Source organism: Panthera uncia, assembly GCF_023721935.1.
Source record: "Panthera uncia isolate 11264 chromosome B2 unlocalized genomic scaffold, Puncia_PCG_1.0 HiC_scaffold_24, whole genome shotgun sequence".
Taxonomy (NCBI): domain Eukaryota; kingdom Metazoa; phylum Chordata; class Mammalia; order Carnivora; family Felidae; genus Panthera; species Panthera uncia.
The window spans coordinates 5,160,414-5,182,783 of record NW_026057580.1 but is presented as its reverse complement, the minus strand read 5'-3'; the positions used below and the strand labels follow the sequence as shown (position 1 = coordinate 5,182,783).

At 49.5% G+C, this 22,370-nt stretch overlaps 2 protein-coding genes across 3 annotated transcripts in view; one reads left to right on the top strand and one right to left on the bottom strand.

The window, feature by feature from the left end:
• Positions 1–2,628, top strand: part of CMTR1 (cap methyltransferase 1) — a 54,730-nt gene extending 52,102 nt beyond the window's left edge. The window contains exons 23-24 of one of the 2 annotated variants that reach the window (XR_007462659.1): positions 948–1,092; positions 2,441–2,628. Coding sequence is in view for 1 of the 2 variants with exons in the window: in XM_049653346.1 (XP_049509303.1) it covers positions 948–1,017 (70 nt within the window). In the remaining variant the exon portion in view is untranslated. Of the gene's footprint in view, positions 1–947; positions 1,845–2,440 lie in introns of those variants that run through there. The other variant, XM_049653346.1, reaches the window with a different exon arrangement.
• Positions 164–17,171, bottom strand: CCDC167 (coiled-coil domain containing 167). The gene is made up of 4 exons (XM_049653347.1): positions 17,062–17,171; positions 2,628–2,722; positions 2,395–2,447; positions 164–759 (listed from the first exon to the last, which is right to left on the bottom strand). Exons 1-4 carry the CDS (start codon positions 17,101–17,103, stop codon positions 656–658), a joined length of 294 nt encoding a protein of 97 aa, XP_049509304.1. The 5' UTR covers positions 17,104–17,171; the 3' UTR covers positions 164–655.
• Between the last annotated feature and the right edge of the window lie 5,199 nt (positions 17,172–22,370).

The window sequence follows — 22,370 nt, the reverse complement described above, 5'->3', positions numbered from 1 at the left end:
TGCCTCTTGAAGATGGGTTAACTCTGTGGTACCTCCACATGACCACTTCCCTGGTCACCCTTTGCTGCATGGCGTGTGTTTTTGTTTTTTTTTTCATGCCACAATTACAGGCAGCGACCGTGACTGGAGGGCAAGAAAGTGTGTTTGGTGGGCACGGTGGACTGGTAGTGCAAGGCCTAAGCCCTGGAAATGGCTCCCAGAATAGTTTTGGCTTTTACATGCTTCCTCCTGTCTCCTTATTCCCCACTTAAGCTGGGGACTCACCTTCGCAGCCCTGCCTTCCCTCTCCTTTCTGAGTTCTAAGCTGAACACTTCCCCTTGAACATCTTTTCTTCCTTGATTCCCGAGTGCCACCCCCACTGCCCTCCAGCTGCAGTCAGACCATGACATTTACTCAGCAGACAGAAGCAGCCTGGCCGTTCTTTATTGCCTCTCCCTTGGGCTGAGAGGGGAATCAACACAAAGTCCTTCTGGAGACCCAGGCCCCACAGCAGGACCAGGAGTGAAGAGGGGCTGGGCTGGCAGCCCTGATCCAGTGTCGGGGTCGGGGAGAAATACGCCTGTACCTTGGTTGTCTTGAGGCTTGAAGGGCCTGCTTGGTTGTGACCAGGGGGCCAAGGAGGAACCCCGTGCTGACTCTGGAGAAGTCTCAGGCTCACATGGTCCAGTAGGTGTAGATGAGGGTCAGGAGAATAAAGATGGCCACAGAGAGCAGCATGTTCTTCCGGTTCTCCTGCCGAAGCAACTTTAACTCCTTCTCTGGGAGGAAACAGGAGTGGACAGGTAGTTTGGGCCCATATGCTACTCTCCTCTGTCTGCTTCTCTCACAAATGGGCACACACATTGCTCTGAGGGGCAGACGTGTTCCTTCCCAGCTTCTCCACTTCCTTATCTATAAAAATGACTATCCTTGATCTGCCCAGATTCTCACAACCTTTTGGCTACAGATCCTGGCCCAAAGGAATCCCACCACGCAATGCTGCTCAGCCGTTTCTCTTCAAATGCAGTGAAAGTTGAGGATGGAGTGTGTGAGGGGGTTATGAAAAAGGCCACACCTGAAAGCCAAGCTAGGTGTTGGCATGGCATCACCAGGTGAGTCCTTTGGGCTGGGGGTGGGGGCTACGTGGTGCTCATCCTTTCAGGTGTTCTCATCTGGCCAACTAGAGACTCGGGGTAGCTGGGACTTTTGGGGCCTGACGCTGGAGCGGGTACAGGGTGGGGCCACACCATCATGGCTTCCAGTCCTGCTCCCTGCTGGACACCCAGCTAAGCAGGAACCAGGGACACTAAAAGAAAGCAGTTTGTACCCACAAGGTGGTTGGGCTCGCCTCTAGAGGAGGCCAGTCCTATGGCCACACTGAATCCATTCATCCCCTCGTGTGACATGCAGGTGGGTGGTACTGAGGTACCGTACCTCTCAGGGAAATGGGGTTGATGCTGCGGCTGTAAAAATTGCTAGGCTTTAAGGGGCACCTGGGTAGTTCACTTAAGTGTCTGACTTCGGCTCAGGTCATGATTTCAGTTTGTGAGTTCAAGCTCTGCATCTTGCGCTGTTAGTGCAGAGCCGGCTTCAGATCCTCTGTCTTCCTTTCTCTGACCTTCCCCGGTTCACTCTCTGTCTCTCAAAAATAAACATTAAAAAAAAAAATTGCTGGGCTTGAGGCAAAATGGATATCCCACTCCTACTTGCATAAAAGAGTGGGTATGTACCTGTAAATCAGCGCTGGGCAGGCCAGACTGAGATTGGGGCCCACGCAGGGGTGTGTATGTGCTTACAGTGTTGATTCAAACTGGTCCCTCTGGGAGATTCCCTGTCACCTGGACTGTTCTGGGGCTGATTCTTGGGGAGGACAGAACAGAGAAGTCTGATGAGCCTCTGTAGACCATGTTCCTCTGAGGTTGGCTGGAGCAGGGTGGGGGTAGGGGTGGTACCAGCCACCTTCCTGCTCTGCACCCTACCTGGTTCTACCTGGCTCTGCCCCCAGCGCCCAGAAGGTGGCAGCATTGCTCCACCCACAGTAGCCCTTCCTGCTGCCCAAGTGGGAGGTTCGTCCTGGGATGGAATGGAGGGGAAGGGGGCGGGGGGAGGGGGGGGGTTCGGAGAACAGATGTCCCAAGTCTGGGTGGATATGAGAGTCTCTTTTGAACCTGACTACAGCCATTCCCCTTCATCCCACAGAGGAAGAAGAGGCCCATAGGCCTCTCCATCTCCCCTGGAACAAAGAAACAAACCTGCTCTCCTTCCAGGCTGCTGGGCCTACAGTGGGTTCCTACAGCCTCGGTGGAGGAGCAGGGGGGGATGGCTCCCTCCCAAAGAACCCTCTCGATCCCCATCACCCGGTGGGCTCCCTGGGCCTGGAGGATGGGGCTGGTAAAGGAAGGGAACTTTCTTACCATAGTTAGAGGCTTTGTTCATCAGGCTGTTTTTCTCCTTCTCCAGAGACTTCCTGTAAGGGGAGAAGGAGTATTATGGCTCAAGCCCTTTTCCTTCCCATCTGAGGGGCAGCTGGCACACCGGGGCAGGATGGACAAGGAGCCCAAATCTCCAGCGGCAAGGAGTAGGGCAAATGGAAGCTCAGGGCCAGGTCCCCAGGATGAGAATGAGGGGCCAAGGGCAGATGCCTTACCTGGCCTCTGGGCTCAGCTCCGTCCCACAGAGCCTGGAGTTTACAGCTTCCAGGTCTTTCCGACACTGTGACAGCTTCTCCTCCAGCCCATCGATCTGAAACACACAGCACATGGGCAGATAGAGATGGGTGACAGAGCCTTTCAACTTTTAAAACAGTTGGGGTCCTCGGATGGGGAGGAAGGGGCCTCTAGGAGTCTTCCTGGACGGCACCCCGTCCCCCCAGCATCTTTGTTTTGCCGTCCTCTACCTCCACACAGTGCAGCCTGAGCCCCACTGCAGACAGCTATGGGTGTGGTGCGGTTCCCACAGTTGCCCTGCTTCTCTGGACCAGGCATGGGTGGGGGGCCGTCGGGAGCAATCTCCCTGTCTTCCCAGGACGCATGCCGGCCAGGCTGACAGCAGAAGTGACCTGAGACAGTCCTGGTCTAGGAGGGAACAAGGCACTGCTATGGGAGGCCCTGCCTTTCCCCAGCACTCCACACACATGAGGGATGGGGATTAGACATATAGGGGCCAAGAAGCAGAGGTATTTCTTGCGTTGACACACTTAAGGTAGTTTTAAGTTGTAAGAATATATATATATATTTTCCCATGAGAATCAATAAAAATCACGGACTGTAAAAAAACACAGCTCAAAAACTTGTTTCTGACTTGGTTCTTGTGCAAAAACATTGCCTATCATCAAGGTAGCTGTCGCTTGTGGGGCAAAGTAGCTAAGCTCCTCAAAGGCTGGCTGACAAAGGTATCAGTTTCCCCCCCCCCCCCCTTTTTTTTAATTTATTATAGTTTCAGAGTCATGTTCTTGGGGAAATAATGTGAGTTGTAGGAAAATGTTTTCTAAAATACTGGACTGGATCGTTCAAGCCTGATTCCTGGTATCATGTATGTGGCTTTGAAAGTTCATCTCTGTCCATCTGTCTCCAGGTGTCTAATCTGCCACCTCTCTGGGCCCAGGTCTGTTCCTGTACCTCTGCCCTGCTGGAGGCAGCCTAGATCTCAGTCGGTGGGAAGATTCAGAGGGCCCAGTGTCCCTCAGTGGCAGGTGACTGAATAGTGCCTGGGGTCCCATGATGCTCAATTTTCCATCACATCCCTGGAGAGGGATAGCAAATATGACCTCTATATGGGAGGCTGGGATCCCCAAAGGGAAAGACTTTTTCGAGGAGTCAGACTGGAGCACCCCTCTCCTTAACTGGTCTCAGCCAGTTCTCTATCCAGTTCCTCCCGGAGAGGCCCCTGCAGAGACAGTGATCAATGATTACAAGTGCAGATCCCAGAGTCCCAGGCAGGTGTTCTGAGGCCTGTGTTAGGAGAGATGCACTTGAAGCCTTCTGCCCCTCTCCCTGGCCAGCACCCCTCCCAGCCACTTCTGGGTCAGCCACTTTGCCTTGTCCCAACGCCTAGCTCTAGACATACCATCTATTCCCTTCCCTACAGCCTCAGCCACCTGCCAACTGCAGCTCCAGAGGCAAGGCCCTGTGGGAGGGAGCAACTGAAGAGCCCTGAGTTGATTGCCTGGTTAATTGTGTCATTTCTCTGCTAATGGGCACCAAAGGAAGGACTGTCCTGGGGAACAGCCCCAGCCACGAGCTGGGGCCTGTGCCTTGGGAGGCCGAAGGCTATCCTGGAACCTGCACTACAGGGAAATAAGCACTGGGCAGTCAGGCTCGGAACAGCAAGAGCGTGACGTGATGGTCAGTGGAGCTGAACGAGAACAGCAGGTGGTGTAGGCCGCCATGCAGCCCCCTCTTCCAGCAGCACCCTCAACACACACAGCCCAGCTCCTGGGGCCCTGAGACTTGCTGTTTCCATCCCATGGTGTGCAAACCACAATCAGGGCACCAAATTCCACGCTAGGTCCCAAAGCTTAGTTCTTGAAGTGCTACCCCCTCCACAGGCCTTCTCTACTGCCCTTGACTGGAGCAGTATCACTTCCTTCCCTTGGCTCTCCTAAGGCTGACTGCACACGATGTCATCCCAGCTACGGGTGTCTAAACCTCACCTTCCTATACTCTGGGAACCCCTAGGGCAGATGTTGTAAACTTGTACCCCAGGGATCAAGTCTAGCCCAGACTGGCCCATTCCACTTGCAAATGTGACTGCCCGGCTCCTAAGGATACCTGACTTTGTAGCTCCTATCCTAGAATGGCGGCCGTCTGTCTCCCCTTTGTGATCACCACAAAGCCTGTCCTGCTGCAGTCTTTGTGTTTGTAGCCACGGAGGAAGGACTGCAGTTGAACGTGGATGGGGCTGAGGGGCTACAGATACATCTAGGCCTCATGTAGAAGAAACTAGAGCCTGAAACCCTCCCTTAGAGCTCACTCTTGCGTCAGATGTCTTCCTGCCACTCCTTGGGCCAAGTCCTGGTTCAAATGTCCCCAAGCAGGCTCGGTATTTCCACGCCTAAACATCTCTGGAAGGCTACCGGGTGCCCAAACAAGTGGTAATTGGCCCAGAACAAGACCGGGAACTCACACTAAGCAAAATCGTTAAATTGAGGTTGGCAAACCACAAGTGGCCAAGCCAATCTGCTGTCGTGCTCTGGGCAGGGCGTGTGGAGCTGGCAGTAGGAGGTCTTTATCTGAACAAGCCCAATTTATCTGCAGTTCCACTGAATATCCCCACTTTCATTTACCACTTTTTAATGAGGCTTAAATGGACGAACACAAATCAAGGTTTTAGGGACTCAAGTTCTAACCTCCCTCTATGAATATTTATGTCCTGCTGACAGCTCTCTCTGATTCCCTTCTAAATAGCAAGTTCCCCCTTTTTTTTTATAACCCAGCTGCTTGATGTGGGCCGAGTGAGGGGAGGCTGAGACTGTCAGGAAGCTCTTCAGTAGGCCACAAACCTGTCCTCAGTAGGTGACTCTGCTGGCAACCACCCTGCAGCATTTGCTGAAGCAGGAGGCAGCTTTCAAGCAGCTTAATAATGGGTGCAAAGATCCAGGGTAACCTGGCTGCAGAGAAGGCAGGGAGGGAAGGTCAGGACGCAGCTTTTAGTTATGACTGGGGTCAGGAGTGGTGGCTACAGAGTGGGACTGACTCAAGATGGGCCCAGAAGTGGGGGAGAGGACCTAGAAAGTGGGCCTTAAAGGAAGCCTCTCATTGGGTTTTCAGTCAACTCACAATGACACTCTCAAGGTGGATTATTCACCTTGCAGATTCCCCAGTGCAAATCTATAATCCTTGGTTAGCTTTCTCTCTGCTGCCAGGCTAAAGGCAATAGAAGACAATACAGCCAGGACAAGAGAGAGGACAACAGGGTTAGGACCAGAATAAAGAGATGAATGTCAAGCAGATTCTAGAAACATAGGGTCAGAGCTGGACAAGCAGTTGGGAGTCCAAGTGCCCAGAAACCTGAAATTGTGGTTCCTGAAAAGTGTGGTAGTAAGGAGTGTGGGCTGTGATCAGGTGCCTCAGCTGACTGCTCACTTGCCCTCTAACGGACTTCCTTAATTCTGCACCTATTATTCATGTGCAAAACAAAGTTAATGTTTCATATTTCAAAAAAAGCTGTTGTCAGAATAAGAGGCAATACATGTAAGGTGCTTAGAATAGTGCCTAAAAGTTAAAGAAGTGTGTGCTATCACTATTAGCAGAGAATGGCTTTCACTGGATCTTCGGAGAACAAAAAGGAAAGTGAGTTAATGTGAGGTGAGAGTAAGAGGAGGAGACAGAAGTGGGTGGGGTGTGTGATGGAGAGGAATCTCTACTCCTCACTGGCTGGCAGCAGTGGGAAGGGGAGACCCTCTAGCTGGGATATGGCCATCCTCTGGGTCTGTGGTGGGGTTCGGTGGGGGAGGGGGGGCCTGCAGCACAGACCATCAAAACAGCACTGCCTCTAAAGGCTGGCCCACCACGCTGGCTTAGGACACAGCATGCTGGGAACCTCATGTTCCTGTCTGAGGATGAAGCTGGAAGCGTGGGGCTCTGGAGCCAGCACCAGCCTGCTGAGGCTGGGCCCAAGGATGAGGCCAGAGCAGTGCCTAAGGGCAGAACAGATTCAGGTGTGGTGTGGGCACAGATGGGCCTCTGAGGAGACATGAAATGGCAGGTGGACCCTGGCAATTGGAGACCGTGTTTGGCCACACCATGGGCCTGGCATCCAGTTAAGCCGACAGCAGGAATGTGAAGCCCCGGGACTAAGAAAGGGACTGTCAAAGAGACTGGACTGACTCAAATAGGAAGAGAAGGTTACACTCTGGAGGCCATAGTGTCTCCTAGGACTCCTGCCCAATGGACGATACAGGGTCAACTGGCAAGAAGAGCACGGCTGGCCCGAGGTAAGCTCAGGTACTGGGGCTTTTCTGGAGCTAAAGGGGACAACATTGCTGGCTGTGACTGTCACAGGCAAAGTGGTAACAGCCAGGGGGGACTCAGACAAGGCACTCATTTAGACACAGTGTGGGAGCACAGAGTGGATACTGATGTAAAATTACATTAAAAAATACCAAGGGGTGGCTGAGGTGGTTAAGTGTCTGACTCCTGATTTCAGCTCAGATCATGTATGATCTCACAATTCGTGAGACTGAACCCCGTGTGGGGCTCCGTGCTGGGCGAGGCGCCTGCCTGGAATTTTCTCTCTCTGCCCTTCTCCTCGCATGTGTGTTTACTCTCAAAATAAACATTTAAAAAATGCATTACGTTTATATTCAAAAGACCAAGTGTCCATTTTCATACAGGGAAAAAGAATATTGTAAGTCTTTGAGATGACGGTCAGCCAGTGAAGCACAGATATAAAGGCACACCAAAAGTCAGAAAGGTGGCGGTGTGAGCTATCATTAGCTGTGACCTCTGGCACTTCACGCAGAGTTGAGGACCTGGAAGGTGTGAAAACCTGTGTGCAGCAGTTCAGTGGACAGAGAAGTAGGTGGGGAGTGTGCAGGGTGTCCTGGTAGCAAAGTCTGTTCTTATCCCCGAGACGAGACCATGGGGACTATGGGTCTGAGCCCAGGCAGGAAGATGCAGAGGAGGAGGGAAAAAGAAGTATGTAAGGTAGGGAGGCAGAAGGATACAGGAAGGAGTTGAAGGTCCCAGAGGCGGTCCTGGAACCAGGGTCCAGGAAGGGTGTACTTGAACAAGAAAGCCCACAAGTGATTCCATCGCCATCAGGATGAGAACCGCTGTCTTTCTGATGCCCCAAACATGGATTGGGGCATCAGAGCCCAGAGCCTGGGGGGCGGCTTCGAGAGCGGGCAGAGGAGCAGGCTCAGTGAGAAGTTTAGGACCAGGGATTCTCCACAGAGCGGGGGATGTTTCCTGCACAACAAGGTGAAGATCTGAAGTCAGCCCAGCAGTCAAGGTCAGCAGAGACCAAGTGGGGCCACTGATCCTGTTGGCAGGTGCCAAGGGAAGAAAGGGCTTCTTCATTTCCAGTCCTTGGGGGGCAGAGTTCCTGCAGCCTCTTCCTCAAGTGCCCTTCAGATGCGGCTGAGTGCCGTGTGCTCTGTGTGCCGCCCCGGCAGTTCAGGAGCCCTGAGCCAGCTAAGAAAAGCCCCTCTGCCACCTGACTTGGGGAATAACACCTTATTCTCAGAGCTTTCGGGAAGTCTCCCTGGGGTCCTATAACGCCATAAAACCACTGTGTTAAGAGAAACTGTAAAATTCGTCTGAAATCCCGTGAGGCACTTTTTTCAGGAGTGTGGAGCCTCCTGGAATCGAAACCCTGAATAAAGCCTCTTTGGGGACGGTGAACCCGGGTGCCAGCTCACGCATGGGTAACTGCCCAGCACGCTGGTCAGGTCAGGCCCCGCAGGGGTGGGGGAGCAGCCCCAGGTCTGGCTGCTGCTGGGCCCTGTGCACAGCTCATATTCTGCTGACAAGCTTGAGCCACAGGCTGCTGCTTCTCTGCTGCAGGTGTTCCTACTGAAGGTGGCTGAATGGTGCTCCCATGAGCATCTTGATGGCCTGGGAGGTGACTCCCTGCCTACCCCAAACCACCGTCTAGGGCCAGGCTTTCTTCTGGGAAAGGGCAGAAAGCACCCTCAGGGCTTAGCTCTGGGTTACAATGCAGATCACTCTACTTTCCGGTTTGGGAAGTTATTTCTGGTTTTCCCAGTCTTGCTCTCAAGAGCTTCTGGCCAGTGACTGACAGAAATTGCCAGAATAGGTTAACCTCCGAAGTCAGACAGTGGTCACGGGGCATATCCCACACCTGCCTGGCCAGGTACTTGCTAATAGAGAGCATGGTGTCAGGGTATTAGATGGCACAGCATGAGTCAAAGCAGCTTCTGGAAGCCGAAAGTCCATGCAAAACTAAATCACACTACCAGTAGCAGCCAACACTTCTATAGCATGAGCTATATTCCAGGTTGTTCTGAGCACTTCACTCACGGAATGCTTACGATAACCCTATGAGGTGGTCCCCCCTGCTCAGTGGTCCCCCCTGTCTGCTGGGAACACGCTCCAAGGCCCCCAGTGGATGCCTGAAACCACAGATACTACTGAACCCTATATATATACATATATGGTGTTTTTTCCTATCCGCACATACCTATGATAAAGTTTAATTTATAAACTAGGCACAGTAAGAGATTAACAATAGTAAAACTATAATAAAAGTTATGTGAATGGAGTCTCTTTCTCAAAATATCTTACTGTATGTACTGTATTCACCTTTCCTGTGATATGAGATGACAAAATGCCTACGTGATGAGAATGATATGAAGTGAATGACGCAGGCTTTGCAAGGGAGCATTGACCTGCCTGCCACCTTTTGACAATATGTCAGGGGGAGGATCATCTGCTTCCAGACCGAGTTGGCCGCAGGTAACTGACATCACGGGTAAGGGGGATCTCCTGTATTCGCCTTTTGCAGATGACGAAACTAAGGTCATGGAAATGAAGCCATTTGTCCAGGGCTACCCATAGGGGAACTGGGCAGTCGGAGTCTGTGCTGTTAGCTGCCCCCCCCAACCCCCAACGAAGAAAGCAGAGAGCTACCAGCCCGAAGCCACTCAGCTCCTGGGCGTAACCTCCGCTCCTTGTACCCCAGGCTAGGCAGTCTGAGATGGCTTCGTATATGCTACTGATGTCGGCATCAGCTCTGCAAGGAAGGGACTGTCCCTGTTGTAGAGGGGAGCAAACTCCCGGTGGGGAGATTTTAAGGTCATGTAACTGGGAAGTGGCAGAATTGGGGATCTGAATCTGAGTTTTTCTGCTTCAGAGCTTATGCTCCTTCCAATACTGCAAGCTCTTTCTCCAAAATCCCTCATGAAAACATTCATGACAAAGAAGGGTTCTGGGGAACAAAGTCATCCCACATCCCAGTCGAAGCCAATCTAAGCTTGTTGATCTGGCTTCAACAGATTCTCTACTCTGAATAATCTTGTACGAGGGCTTTGCTTGGTCTCTGTCCACGGAACAGATACTCTCGGTGAGGGAAGAACCTGACTGCAATCTGCTTGGAGACAGTAAGACAGGAGCAGAGCGCCTGTCCTCATGTTAAAGGCAATTACCCCCGCCCCCACCTTCCAGCTTCTTCAACATCCCTGGCACCCTCCCCCAGATTGCCTAAACTGCCACAGCACCCTCCAAAATTCACACAAAAAGACCCAGTTTCTAGAAGGAAAAGGTGGTCTAGTTAGCCCTGACAAGTCCTTCTTTCCCCAGTGGGGGGCAAGGCCTTTCTTTTCACCTGCCAATTTACAGCCCTGAAGAGGGTGTCAGTGGCTTCACCTCCAGCCCCAGTGGCCGGGGAACTGGATTTCTGGAATCATTTTCACACATCAGGGAGGCCCTGGGACATTTATTATAATGGGTAAAGAGGCCAGAACACCTGCACAGATGGTCTCTGGCAAGAGCACTGGGGCTTTCCATCTGAGGCCGTCAGACCACACAGCCAAGTCACATGGGGGTCACGGGCCTCGATTTTCTGGGCGACCAGCCTCAAACCCCAAAGGGCCGGTTACCCTGACACCGCTTAAGGGGTGTTTTTCTGTGGAGGTGGCTCAGAAAACAAAAACCTCACCCATGGCTCCCCAAATCATCAGAAGTTTCTCTCCCAGGCTGAGCAGATGAAGACAGTAAACCCTCCGAGTTTTTAATTAACAAACAACTTCCAGGAAAAGCAGACAGCCAAAGGGCTTGTCATTTCTCTGGAGAATCGCCCCCCACCCTGGGTCAGGATCACGAGGGGCCCTGCCGAAGCACACGGCAGCTCTGAGATCCCGCGAGACCTTCTGGCGTGCCGAGCAGCTCTGCGAGGAGAGCCACGTCAGTCCCGGCCTGAGGCCTTCAGCTGTCCCCAGGCCAGAACGCTGTTTGGGGTTTGTTTTCCCTTCTTTCCCCCAATATATGTTTTTTGATAAATTAGCAAAAGCTTCTTCATCGCTGAAAGGCTCAAAGCACTGTTCAAGAACTGGCATCCACCCCATGCCTTATGAATTCATTAATTAAGATGCTGGCAAACAGCCACTCCACACATGCTGACATCCAGCCGTGTTAGGTAATGAGGTTTTAGTCTCCTGACCCCCGTCAAGTGGAACGGAGCCAGACACGGGCTGCCGAGAGAAATCACCTGCCCAACGGCAACCTGTCGCTTGCGCCTGGCAGCAGGTGAGGCTCATTTAATGGTCAGTGGCCCTTGAACAGTCTCCGCACGCCATGAGCCTCTCTCCCGGCCCCTGGATGGGAGGCATCCAGCTGCCTGCCCCACCGTGGCCTCCTAACCTCTGACCAGTGAACCACTCAATGGGGCCCAGACGTCAGGGGCGCGGGTTCAAGTGCTTCCTCCAGCCACTCAAGCCAATTCAGTAAATATATATTGATGATCCACTAAGCTGCTGCTTCCCCTTGTCTCAGAAAACCGGTAGGTTCCCCTTAGCCTTGTACACAGCCTATCCCAGTACTGTGTCTTCACCTTTGTGCCGCAGGAGGTAATGAAGGGAGTGTGACCGCAGGCAGGTTGACCTGCGCGCAGGACTAGGGCAATTGGAGGCTCCTCACCCCTCCCCTGACCTTGGAATGTACGTTCTGCCCACTGTTCCCACAGTGGGAGCTGTTCTAAGGACATAGCCTTGAGAGACCAATGTGTTGTGGAGACCATCTGGACAGCATACATGACTGAACCCAGTTAAGGCCTCTATACAAACTTAAGATTTGGCAGGCGGGTGTGGAGGTCTACTCACCACCCAAGACAAGCCTCATATGTGAATTCCCTTGCTTATTAAGTTTTTTAATGTTTTTATTTATTTTTGAGAGACAGAAAGAGAGAGAGAGAGAGAGAGCGCGTGAGCAGGGGTGGGGCAGAGAGGGAGACACAGAATCCGAAGCAGGCTCCAGGCTCTGAGCTGTCAGCACAGGGCTCAAACTCATGGACTGCGAGATCACCCAAATCGGGTGCTCAACCCACTAAACCACCCAGGCGCCCCTGTTCCCTTATTAAACCTGCCACCTACCAGTCTGGAGTGGCCTGCCCTTTCTTGGGTCTCTCTCTGCCCTCCAGGTCAGGGGGCTGTTTGCAAACCAACAACTTGGTGCTTTTGCCCCTCTATGCCTGCTGGGAGTTTACAGCAGTGGCTTATCATCGAACAAATAATTACAATGTCAAGGTTCTTTCCTCCTGGTGCTCATCCTGCGTAGGCCATTTTCTCCCCTCAATTTACCAACTCTCCTTACTCCTCAGTGATCCTGACCTCTTTTTCTGGTAAGGATTCCAGTGAATTCTAATGACTTCCATTAACTTTTCTTCCCTATAGCAGATACTATTAGTTGGCCAACCCAACACTGATTCCCAAACCCCTCTTCCTCTGCCCACCTCCATTACAGAGGTTAGAAAAGCTCAACAGGTGCTTTCCCAGACTCACTGCAGCTAGGGGTGATCATGATCCAGTTCTGGCCAATGAGATGTTCCAGAAGTCAGCTGGAAGACTCCTGGGACAGCTTATGCGTTGCTGATAAAAGGGACAGTGTTGTAGTTCCTTTATCCTTTTTCCTGACTTAAAAGTTGGATATGATGACTGGAGCTGTGGCAGCTACCTTGTGACTATGAGGAAATAGCTAAGAGAATGCAGAAATACCAGCCTTGACTTAGCTGAGCTTTTGAACCAATAAATGCCAGGGGACATTTACCTCCAAATTTGTTAGAGAGAAAAAAGTATATTCCTATTTACTTAGGCCATATAGGTCAGTTTCCTGTACCTTGTAGCAAAAAGTTTCCAAACTGACAGATTTTTGTACTGGGGACCAGATCTAAGCCAGTTATCTCCCTTAAGATGTCAGCTAGGACACCACACATCTCTTAAGACCCACTGGATGGGGCACCTGGGTGGCTCAGTCGGTTAAGCATCCGACTTCGGCTCAGGTCATGATCTCGCAGTCCGTGAGTTAGAGCCCCGCGTTGGGCTCTGTGCTGACAGCTCAGAGCCTGGAGCCTGTTTCCGATTCTGTGTCTCCCTCTCTCTGACCCTCCCCCGTTCATGCTCTGTTTCTCTCTGTCTCAAAAATAAATAAACGTTAAAAAAAAATTAAAAAAAAAAAAAAAAAGACCCACTGGCTGTTGAAACATCTAAAGACACCAACCTGAATGGACGGTGTAGCTACAAAAGAAAAGTACAGTGACCAACAGCTCATTACTGTCAGACATTAAAAAAAAACAGAAACAGGTTTTGTATCAGCCAAAATCCTATCAGTTTAGACTGAAATGCCACCTATCCCTCCTTCCACACATTAAAATCAATCTCATCTGAATGCTCTCTCATTATGCAGAATTAACTCTCAGAAGCTAAAACTCATAGCCAGTCTTTTCCAACTCTGAGATCTTGGAAAGTAGCAAATGGGTTGGACAAAAAGACCTTAAGAAGAGATAAAAGCAGAGGCGGCTAGGAGGTGTCTTGGTTGTCCTGGGAGGTGACTGCCTGGTACAGCCCAGTACAGCTGGCCCAAGCCAGTCTTCGGGTGAGAACCACCAAGCAGGCAGTGGTAATTGGTTCATTACAACAAGTGGAGACTGTTTGCAGGTGCTGAGATCACTCACTTGTGGGGGTTTTATTGCACTCGTCAGATTAACAAACATTTTGATTAAATCACCACTTCACTGGCTCTGAGCACATGACTTTTAATAAGAGGACAATATCCCCTGCTACTGAATATCAGTGCACATTCAAAACTCAGATCTGCTGGGGGCAACAGAGGAACAGGTGGGGAGACAGCCAGATGCCAAGCTTTTCCTAAGGTGCACAGTTATAGATCTCGAATCTTAGAATATCCAAGCAAAAAGTAACCTTAGAGAACAAGATCACATATGTAAATAAATCAGTATCGACAAGATTAAAAAAAAAAAAAAAGGCGAACGTGACCAGTAAAGACACCAGGAGAGCATATGCCCACCAAATTTGAAACATTTTAGAAACCTGTGTCAGCCAAACGAAAACATCTGTGATCCGTATTGGGATCACGGTCAATGAATTTCTAATCTCCGGTTAAGTTTAAGGCCTTCATGCCACAGAAAAGGCAACTAAAGTCCAAATGTGGGGCCTAAGCCATGATGGAAGGTTGCAAAAGGACTACAAAGGCTACTCGTAAGAGCGCTGTTTGTTGATTATCCACCCTGAGCCAGGCGTGAGCTAGGCATTTCACACATTATGGTCTCATGTGAGCCTCGAAACCACACTTGAGGCAAACTGCAATCTGCAATAGAGACTGCAGGCTGTTCACTAAACACACTAGGCCCTTCTTCCACAGTGATGGGGCTGTAGCTGGGCATGCGGCCTCCTGGCCAATGAATGCATTTCCCTGCGCCCCCTTACAGTTAGGTGAGCTCTGGAGTCTTAGCTCGCATCTTTGCCAACCGAAAGTGGGCGCTCTGGGCCCACGACTCTTAAGACAGTGATGTTTATGCTTCCTCTGCTCTCTTTCCCTGCCAGTGGACACATCAATGGGATGTGACTTAGTTTCATTCATGAGGTGAAATTAAGGCACTGAAGAAGCGCAGAGTCACAAGATGAGAGGAATATGGCAGAACCACTACTGCCCTGGTACTCTAGACCAGGGATTGGTAAACTGTTGGCCTGGGGGCCAAATACAGTCCCTGCCTTTTTTCATAAATAAAGTTTTATTGGAACACAGCCACTCCCATTAATTCACACGTTGTCTATGGCTGCTTTTGTGCTAAGACAGCCTGTCTAAGCATGGTTGATGCTCCTTATTCATGGTAGTCATGTTCTATTACAGTTACTGCCAACAATGAATTAGCAAATACTGAACCAGGTTAGATTCCTGTGAGCCTCTGGTCACAACAGTTTTATCAACTGATCAATACAAAACCTTGTTTTTTGTGTTTCTGTTTAGAGACCTTATTTAATATATATTATTGATTCATTAACATCGAACTCAGAGCCAACAGCACTATAACTCATCTCTGAACAAAGCTTATCTAACATATATTTTCTCTGGAAGGCAAATACAGCCTTCTTGTGCTTTAGGAAAACTAGACAGCACTTGGGTACTACACGTGAGGGCCATTTTAAACAACAAAATCAACAAAAAGCACAGAGACACAAAGAACATGGCACTACACAGACCACAAAAAAGACACATGTTTACAGCATAAGATGAAACACGAAGGCAGAGCACTGCTTTGTTCGACCTTAGCTGGGCCTCAGGTGACTCCAATTTTTCACCGGTTTGTGTAGGAATTACTGCAACAGCATCGCAAGTACTGATCTGGGGGTTACGAATACATTTTAGCAAGAAGGCAAATTCACAAATACAGAATCCGTGAATAATTAGGATCAACTATAGTTGCAGCAGAGACATATGGCCCACAAAGCCTAGAAATGTACTATCTGGCCATTTATAGACAACATTGCCAATCCCTGCTCTGTCCTATTAGAAAAAAATAAACTTTCTGAAGCCACTGAATTTTTGAATTTGTTTCAGCAGCCTACTATGTCCTAATGCAGGTTATAAAGTCTATGCTCTTCCCACCACACACTGCTATCTCATTTTTCCAATCATATTCTCTTCTGGAGGGAGGTTCACATTTCCATCAACCTTTTTTTTCGTGCCACGTAGGCTAGTATTTCTCAAGAGGTGGTCTAAAAAACCTTCTGCATCGGCATGGGTGTGTGCAGCTGGTTAAAAATGGAGCTTCCTGGGGATGCCTGGCTGGTTCAGCTGGTAAAGCATTTGGCTTTCAATCTCTGGTTCATGAGTTCAAGCCCCCATTGGACATGGAGCCTACTTAAAAAAAAAAAAAGCAGATTCTTTGTTGAAAATACACACCCAAGTCCTACTAAATTACTCGGGGTAGAAGACAATTCAACTCTCCATTTTTTTTAAAATTTTTTTTTAATGTTTATTTATTTTTGAGACAGGGAGAGACAGCATGAACGGGGGAGGGTCAGAGAGAGAGGGAGACACAGAATCTGAAACAGGCTCCAGGCTCTGAGCTGTCAGCACAGAGCCTGGTGCGGGGCTTGAACTCACAGACCAGGAGATCATGACCTGAGCCAAAGTCGGATGCTTAACCGACTGAGCCACCCAGGTGCCCCACAACTCTCCATTTTTACCAGGCTCGACAAATTATTCTTAATACATTCACAAGTCTGAGAACTACTTACTGGTAGTAAGTTCAGGAAGACTATTACCCTGTATCTATCTCTCTTGCACTGGGACAGTAATCTAGGGAACTGTAACCCAGAAGAAACAAGATGCATTACAGGGCAAATCACCTGTGCTGATTCTCAGCTCCTCCACTGCTTCGACCTGGCCTCAATCTGCAACCTCAGTTTCCCCACCTGTAAAAATCTCACAGGCCCATAGCGAGGACTGAGAACGCAAATGAAGTACAATGTAGCAGTCACTTGCTCAATATGCTTCAATCTTCTTTCCCTTCCATATGCAGTCAATTATTTTTAAGCTCTTTGGGAACTTCATCATTCCACAATTGTCTACAAAATCCCACAGATCGCCAAAGTAATTTTCAAGCTACAAGCTTCAGCACCCCAGAGGGAAAACTTCCTATCTCAGGAGATATTTAAGCCATTTAGTAATATAGTAAACGGCATGGGCCCCCTCACTTCTGCGGGGGTTCCCTCATCCACAGGCATGCTTTTGGGGTCCCCCTCACCTCCCAGTGCCCGCCCCTTTTACGTCCTCTTCAGTTACACGTTTTCACTACGGCCTCCTTATTTCCGTGTCCCGCCTTCTTTGGGGCTTTCCCTTCACCCCCACGTCTCTTTCCCCCTGGAGGTCCCCTCACTTCTGGTGCCCCCTCGGACTTTCCAACTTGCCTTTCCCTCAGCCCGCCCCTCATCCCCGGGCACCCCCTCGGACTCTCTATGGCCCCTCGCGTCCCTCGCCCGAACCCGCGTCACCCTCACTTTCTCCCCTCACCCCTCCTCCAACCTGCAGCCGGGCCGACCCACTTCCCCGCCGCGGGGAGAAGGCAACGAACGACCCGGCCCACCCCCCCATTTCTCCCCTCACCTCTAGAGCGACGCCCAGATTCTCCCGCTTCTTTTTGGTCATGTTACTCGCAGGGATCCCCCAGTCATTATTGGACGCACCCACTGGCGGCACCACGCATGAGCAAAAATCGTGCTTCTCCCTCATTGGCCGTGGCGGCGGCGGGGGGCGTGGGGCTGCTGGAGGTCACCATCTTATTGAGGGGCGTGGCCAGCTTGGGGCGGCCATGTTTATGAGGGGCAACCTCTAATTTGAGGTCTCAGGCTAGGGGCGTGGAGAGGATGGCTAGATTGGCCCGTGAGGAGCAATGGCCCACCCTCTAGGGATGGAGTTGCTCCTTTTCTTTCTAGTTCAAAACCATTTCGCATCTTTTTTCACCGCATTCCATTCTATTTCATTTTATTTTTTATTTTTTTATTTTTATTTTTTTGAGAGAGAGAGAGAGAAAGAGAGAGAATCCCAAGCAGCCTCCACACTCAGGCAGAACCCAACGCAGGGCTTGATCCCACGACCCTGGGATCATGACCTGAGCTGAAAAAGAGTTGGATGCTCAACTCACTGAGCACCCAGACACCCGTATTTCATTTTTTTTTTTTAATTTTTTTTTTCAACGTTTTTCATTTATTTTGGGGACAGAGAGAGACAGAGCATGAACGGGGGAGGGGCAGAGAGAGAGGGAGACACAGAATCGGAAACAGGCTCCAGGCTCCGAGCCATCAGCCCAGAGCCTGACGCGGGGCTCGAACTCACGGACCGCGAGATCGTGACCTGGCTGAAGTCGGACGCTTAACCGACTGCGCCACCCAGGCGCCCCCCTTATTTCATTTTTAAAAAGAGCTGGTGGGAGGTGACTGAGTGGCTTGGTTGGTTAAGCTTCCGACTCTTGATCTCAGCTCAGGTCTTGATCTCAGAGTCGTGAGTTCAAGCCCACATTGGGCTCCATGCTGGGCATGAAGTCTACTTAAAAATAAATAAGTAGGGGCGCCTGGGTGGCTCAGTCGGTTAAGTGTCCAACTTCAGCTCAGGTCATGATCTCACAGTCTGTGAGTTCGAGCCCCGCGTCGGGCTCTGTGCTGACAGCTCAGAGCCTGGAGCCTGCTGTGGATTCTGTGTCTCCCTCTCTCTCTGCCCCTCCCCTGCTCATTCTCTGTCTCAAAAGAAAAAAAAAAAAATTAAAAAAAAGTAAATGTTAAAAAAATTAAAAAAATATAAAATAAATAAGTAAATAAACAAACAAACAAAATAAAAAATAAAGTTGGTGGTAGGAAACCTTTTAAGTTTCTTTCATGGCCCATTAATGGATATTGAACTGCAATTTCAAAAATAGTCATAAACATTTTCCCATGTCTTTGAAATCATCATTTGTGATAGCTGTATATATTGCCAGGTAAGTATATGCCATTCTTGTATCGGACAGTCTTCTATTAGACATTACTTCCAAATAAAGCCAAAGCAAACATCTTTGTATACATAGCTTTTTATGATAAATTCACACAAGTGGAATTTTGGGTCGAAGAGGATGATACCAGAATCAAAGCTCCTTACTTTCTGACTAGTTATCTCTCCACTGGAACCTGTGTTTGTGTGTGTGAGTGATAACCCCAACTCAATGTCTGGGGCGGGGGGGGGGGGAAGGAAAAATGTTTTCAGATCTGTGTTCTCTTCTTGATAGAGTCATTGAGTGATGGAGCTGGAAGGGACCTGAGATATCATCTCTCCTGGCTGCCTGACTGAGGCCCACAGAGGGAAAGTATAGTAAATCCTGTCTGAACAGGAGGCAGGCTGTTGAGCAGTTGTTTAGAGCAGTTCTCAACACCCAGCACAGGAAAAACTTACTCAAGAACATTGTCCATCAACTGTCAATCAACAGCATTTATTGTCAGAACACTCTTCACAGTATTGGTTCCAATCCCAGAAAAACCAGACTCTGTCTTCCCAATTATCACAGGCACAGGCACAGGGGAGGTGAGAAGAGGGGGGAAAAACACTGTGTTCTTTTAGAAGTGGTTCCTTCTGCATTTGTTTGCACCAAGAAAAAGCCACAGAGATCTAAGTGGGCTTCGGTCCCTTGTCTCTGTCCCCAATTCCCCTGTGAAATGCTAGGCAAGCTATCATCCTTCTCCTGGAAGAGCCTCAGATTTTCCACGCCAAACCTTGCCCCATGGTTCTGATGATGGGACAAATACTTGAAATGGGGCTGGAATCAGAGTGTGTGTGGGTTGGGGTGTAAGGGAAGTGAGGGAGACTGCCCCGAACTCCAATCCCAGCTCTGCCACTTAGCAGTGGTGTGATTTGGGACGAGACACTTAAGTTCCCTGAGCCATGTTTTCTACGTCTGCAAAATGAGCTCGTGGAGCCGGGCTTGTAGGGTTGTTGTGAGAATTCTGAAGTGGTTGGTGCTGTGCTTTGTGAATGACCAGGAGAGATGCCTCTGGGGCCAGCTTTCCAGTATAGGTTTCACTTAGTAACTTCTGCCATTGGTATTTTTTGGCATTGTTTTGGTATTGGTTGCAATCAGCTTTGACACTGTTGTAAAGCACCTGTTGTAAGGAGTTTGGGGCAAATACTTGGGTTGTTTCCTGCTGTCAAGGATGAGTGGTTCACTGCAAAAGACAGCCCCCAACATGCACAAGGGTCTCTCTGTGATGCTCTCTCCACCTCTCTACTTGTCTTTCCTGCTGAGACCATCAGTCATGGGTTTCACGTGTCCAGACATATAGTCAGTGTGATCCCTGTGGTGCTGGGGAGGCTGAAAAGCCCCAGGTAAGCCCCCGACGTCCTTTCGTCCCCCTGGTACATATAAAGACCAGCTTTGATTCCCATGGGAGCTGTCTGCCAAGCCTATTGCAGCTTGGCCTGGCTTTGTGCTGGAAATTCTGCCCACACACAGATGGATTACTGTGGGCCAGTTGTCTGTCCGTCTTTGTTCTCCAGAGGGCTGTGGTTCTGAACTATTTATGAGTTTTAGAGCGAAGTGTTTAAGGGAAATAGAGCACTGCATTGGCAGACAGGAGAACTGGTTCATTCCTGGCAAGGCCAGGTTCTCACTGCATGGCCTTGGGCAGGTAAAGCCTCCTCTTTGGTTTTCAATTTCCTCATCTGTGAAATGGGCATGGGGCGGGGGACTGGATAGCTTAGACACCTTAAGATTCTGTTTTAATGACCTTGTGATATGTCAAGTGCCTAGACATAAGGTGCCCTCCTTGACCGTAAAGGAGACATGTAAAATAAGAACCAATCATTAACCTCAAGATATCTTCGATCTAGTTAGAGAGACAGACTGACAACATGAAATAGTGAACGCCAGACATCATATAATTAAATGCCAGCTGTCTGGCATTAATGCATTAGAGCTCAGAAAAAAAAGAGAATGCTGTGGGCTTTGTCTAGGCTGTGGGTCCCAGGATGGACAAGGTTAAGTTAGGTGACGATGGAAGAGAGGACAGTGCAGGTGGGACCCCAAGGGCCTTCCCATGCCTACAGGGTCACCCTTTCAACTTTGCACAAAAGCGCTGTGTAGGCTAGCCACAGCCCTGGCTTATTTGTCACGGAGACCCTTGGGTCGATTCTTCTATCCCTTGTTCCATCCTGGGCTTGCCTGACCCGTGGGGCCCATACCTGGACCCCAACCCTCCTCTCCGCGCCCCCACTGCCTCGAGGGCACCTTCTCAGAGCAGGAGTGGGGGAGAGTGGAATCCTTCACTGTCAGAAGCATTTCAGGCAGGAAATGAAGAATTTCGTAGGTGGTTAAAAATACAGTGGAGGCTGATTTATGTTTGAGTTTTGTTCCAGGACAGCAGATTACAGCCCAAGTTCTGAGGCAAAGGCAGCGGTGTCTTTATGGCCTGCTTGGATCAGTTTTATGTCTTGGTGATTTTTATTCGTTTCGGCTAAGCCAAGGTGCTCGAACTTTTCTGTCCTGTACTTCACTGGGGAACCGATGTAGCACTCCTTGCGCCCAATCTCATTTTACCATAAACAGAAAGCAAAAGAGACGAAAGGGATGTTTTTGCTCGCTATTTAATTGGCATCTGCTTTTTAGCTAAATTGAATCAAATCATAAATGATGAGTCTCCATGAGACCCTGAAGTAGATGTCACGTGACATCGCAAAAACAAAAGGACAGGGATCTAAATATTATTGAATATGCATATCCTTAATGTCTTGATATCCACAATATCCTCTTGATCAGATGCTAGTGCCAAGATAAGCTGTGTGACCTTCCCCGGCATGTTGTTAGGTTTTTGCCTTGATGGCTACTGTCTCTTTTGTTTTTTTTTTTTTTTTTAATTTTTTTTTTTAACGTTTATTTATTTTTGAGACAGGGAGAGACAGCATGAATGGGGGAGGGTCAGAGAGAGAGGGAGACACAGAATCTGAAACAGGCTCCAGGCTCTGAGCCGTCAGCCCAGAGCCTGACGCGGGGCTCGAACTCACGGACCTTGAGACCGTGACCTGGCTGAAGTCGGACGCTTAACCGACTGCGCCACCCAGGCGCCCCGCCACTGTCTCTTTTGTAACTGATCACGCTTCCCACATTTGGGTTCATGAGGAAGCTCAGGTGTGAACTTGTTCAGGGATTTTGAGCATAGGTTTCAAAGGACTACTGTTTTCCCTGGCTTTATTTTATTTTTCTACCCTTGTTTTCCCTTTGCTCTCTCACTCTATTTTTATCTCACTCTATTGTGTGCATCTTGGTAAACTACCTCAAATCCTGTTTTGGAACACAAAGAACATAAATAAATCAATAAATACATCCTGTGTTTGTAAATATGGCACTTTGTTCTTTCTAAAGCAATTTTCGCATCCATTAGCTCTGTGGATCCTCACACGCCCCCGTAAGGAAAGTTAGGTAGACACTCAATCAGCCCCATTTTGCAGGCAAGGAAGCTGAGGTGCATCCATGAATGCAGTAACTTGCAGAAAAGGACAGACTCACCCTCTATATATCTAGACCACTGAACACCTTTAAAGAAAAAGACAGGAATATGAAACTAACAGCCCATTAAGTAACTTTCTATTAGAAGATGTCGATTGAGAAGGAGAAGGACTCCAACCAAGGTTGGAGTCGCCAGTTGGACAGGACACAAACTGGGGTGACCGCTGGCTTCGGAAATCTCCTCCCTCCTCAGAGTCTATCTCTGTGTGGCCATCTCTATTGGCCCCTCCTTTCTGGTAACAGACCCACTCCCACTGCTCATATGGGTGGCATGTGACTCAAGTTGGGCAGCCAATCATAGAACTACATGCCCCTGACCATAGTGATTGGTTCAGACCAATCGCATGACCTGAGCTGGGCCAATGGAGTTCTTCACTGAGATTTTTAATCT

Bases quoted from the DNA above. Each gene is read 5' to 3' on its own strand.
- CCDC167 (XM_049653347.1), bottom strand. From the start codon at position 17,103: ATGACCAAAAAGAAGCGGGAGAATCTGGGCGTCGCTCTAGAG. The intron at 2,723-17,061 runs GTGAGGGGAGAA...TGTGTGTTTCAG, and splicing joins ATCTGGGCGTCGCTCTAGAG to ATCGATGGGCTGGAGGAGAA. The intron at 2,448-2,627 runs GTAAGGCATCTG...CTCCCCTTACAG, and splicing joins GAGCTGAGCCCAGAGGCCAG to GAAGTCTCTGGAGAAGGAGA.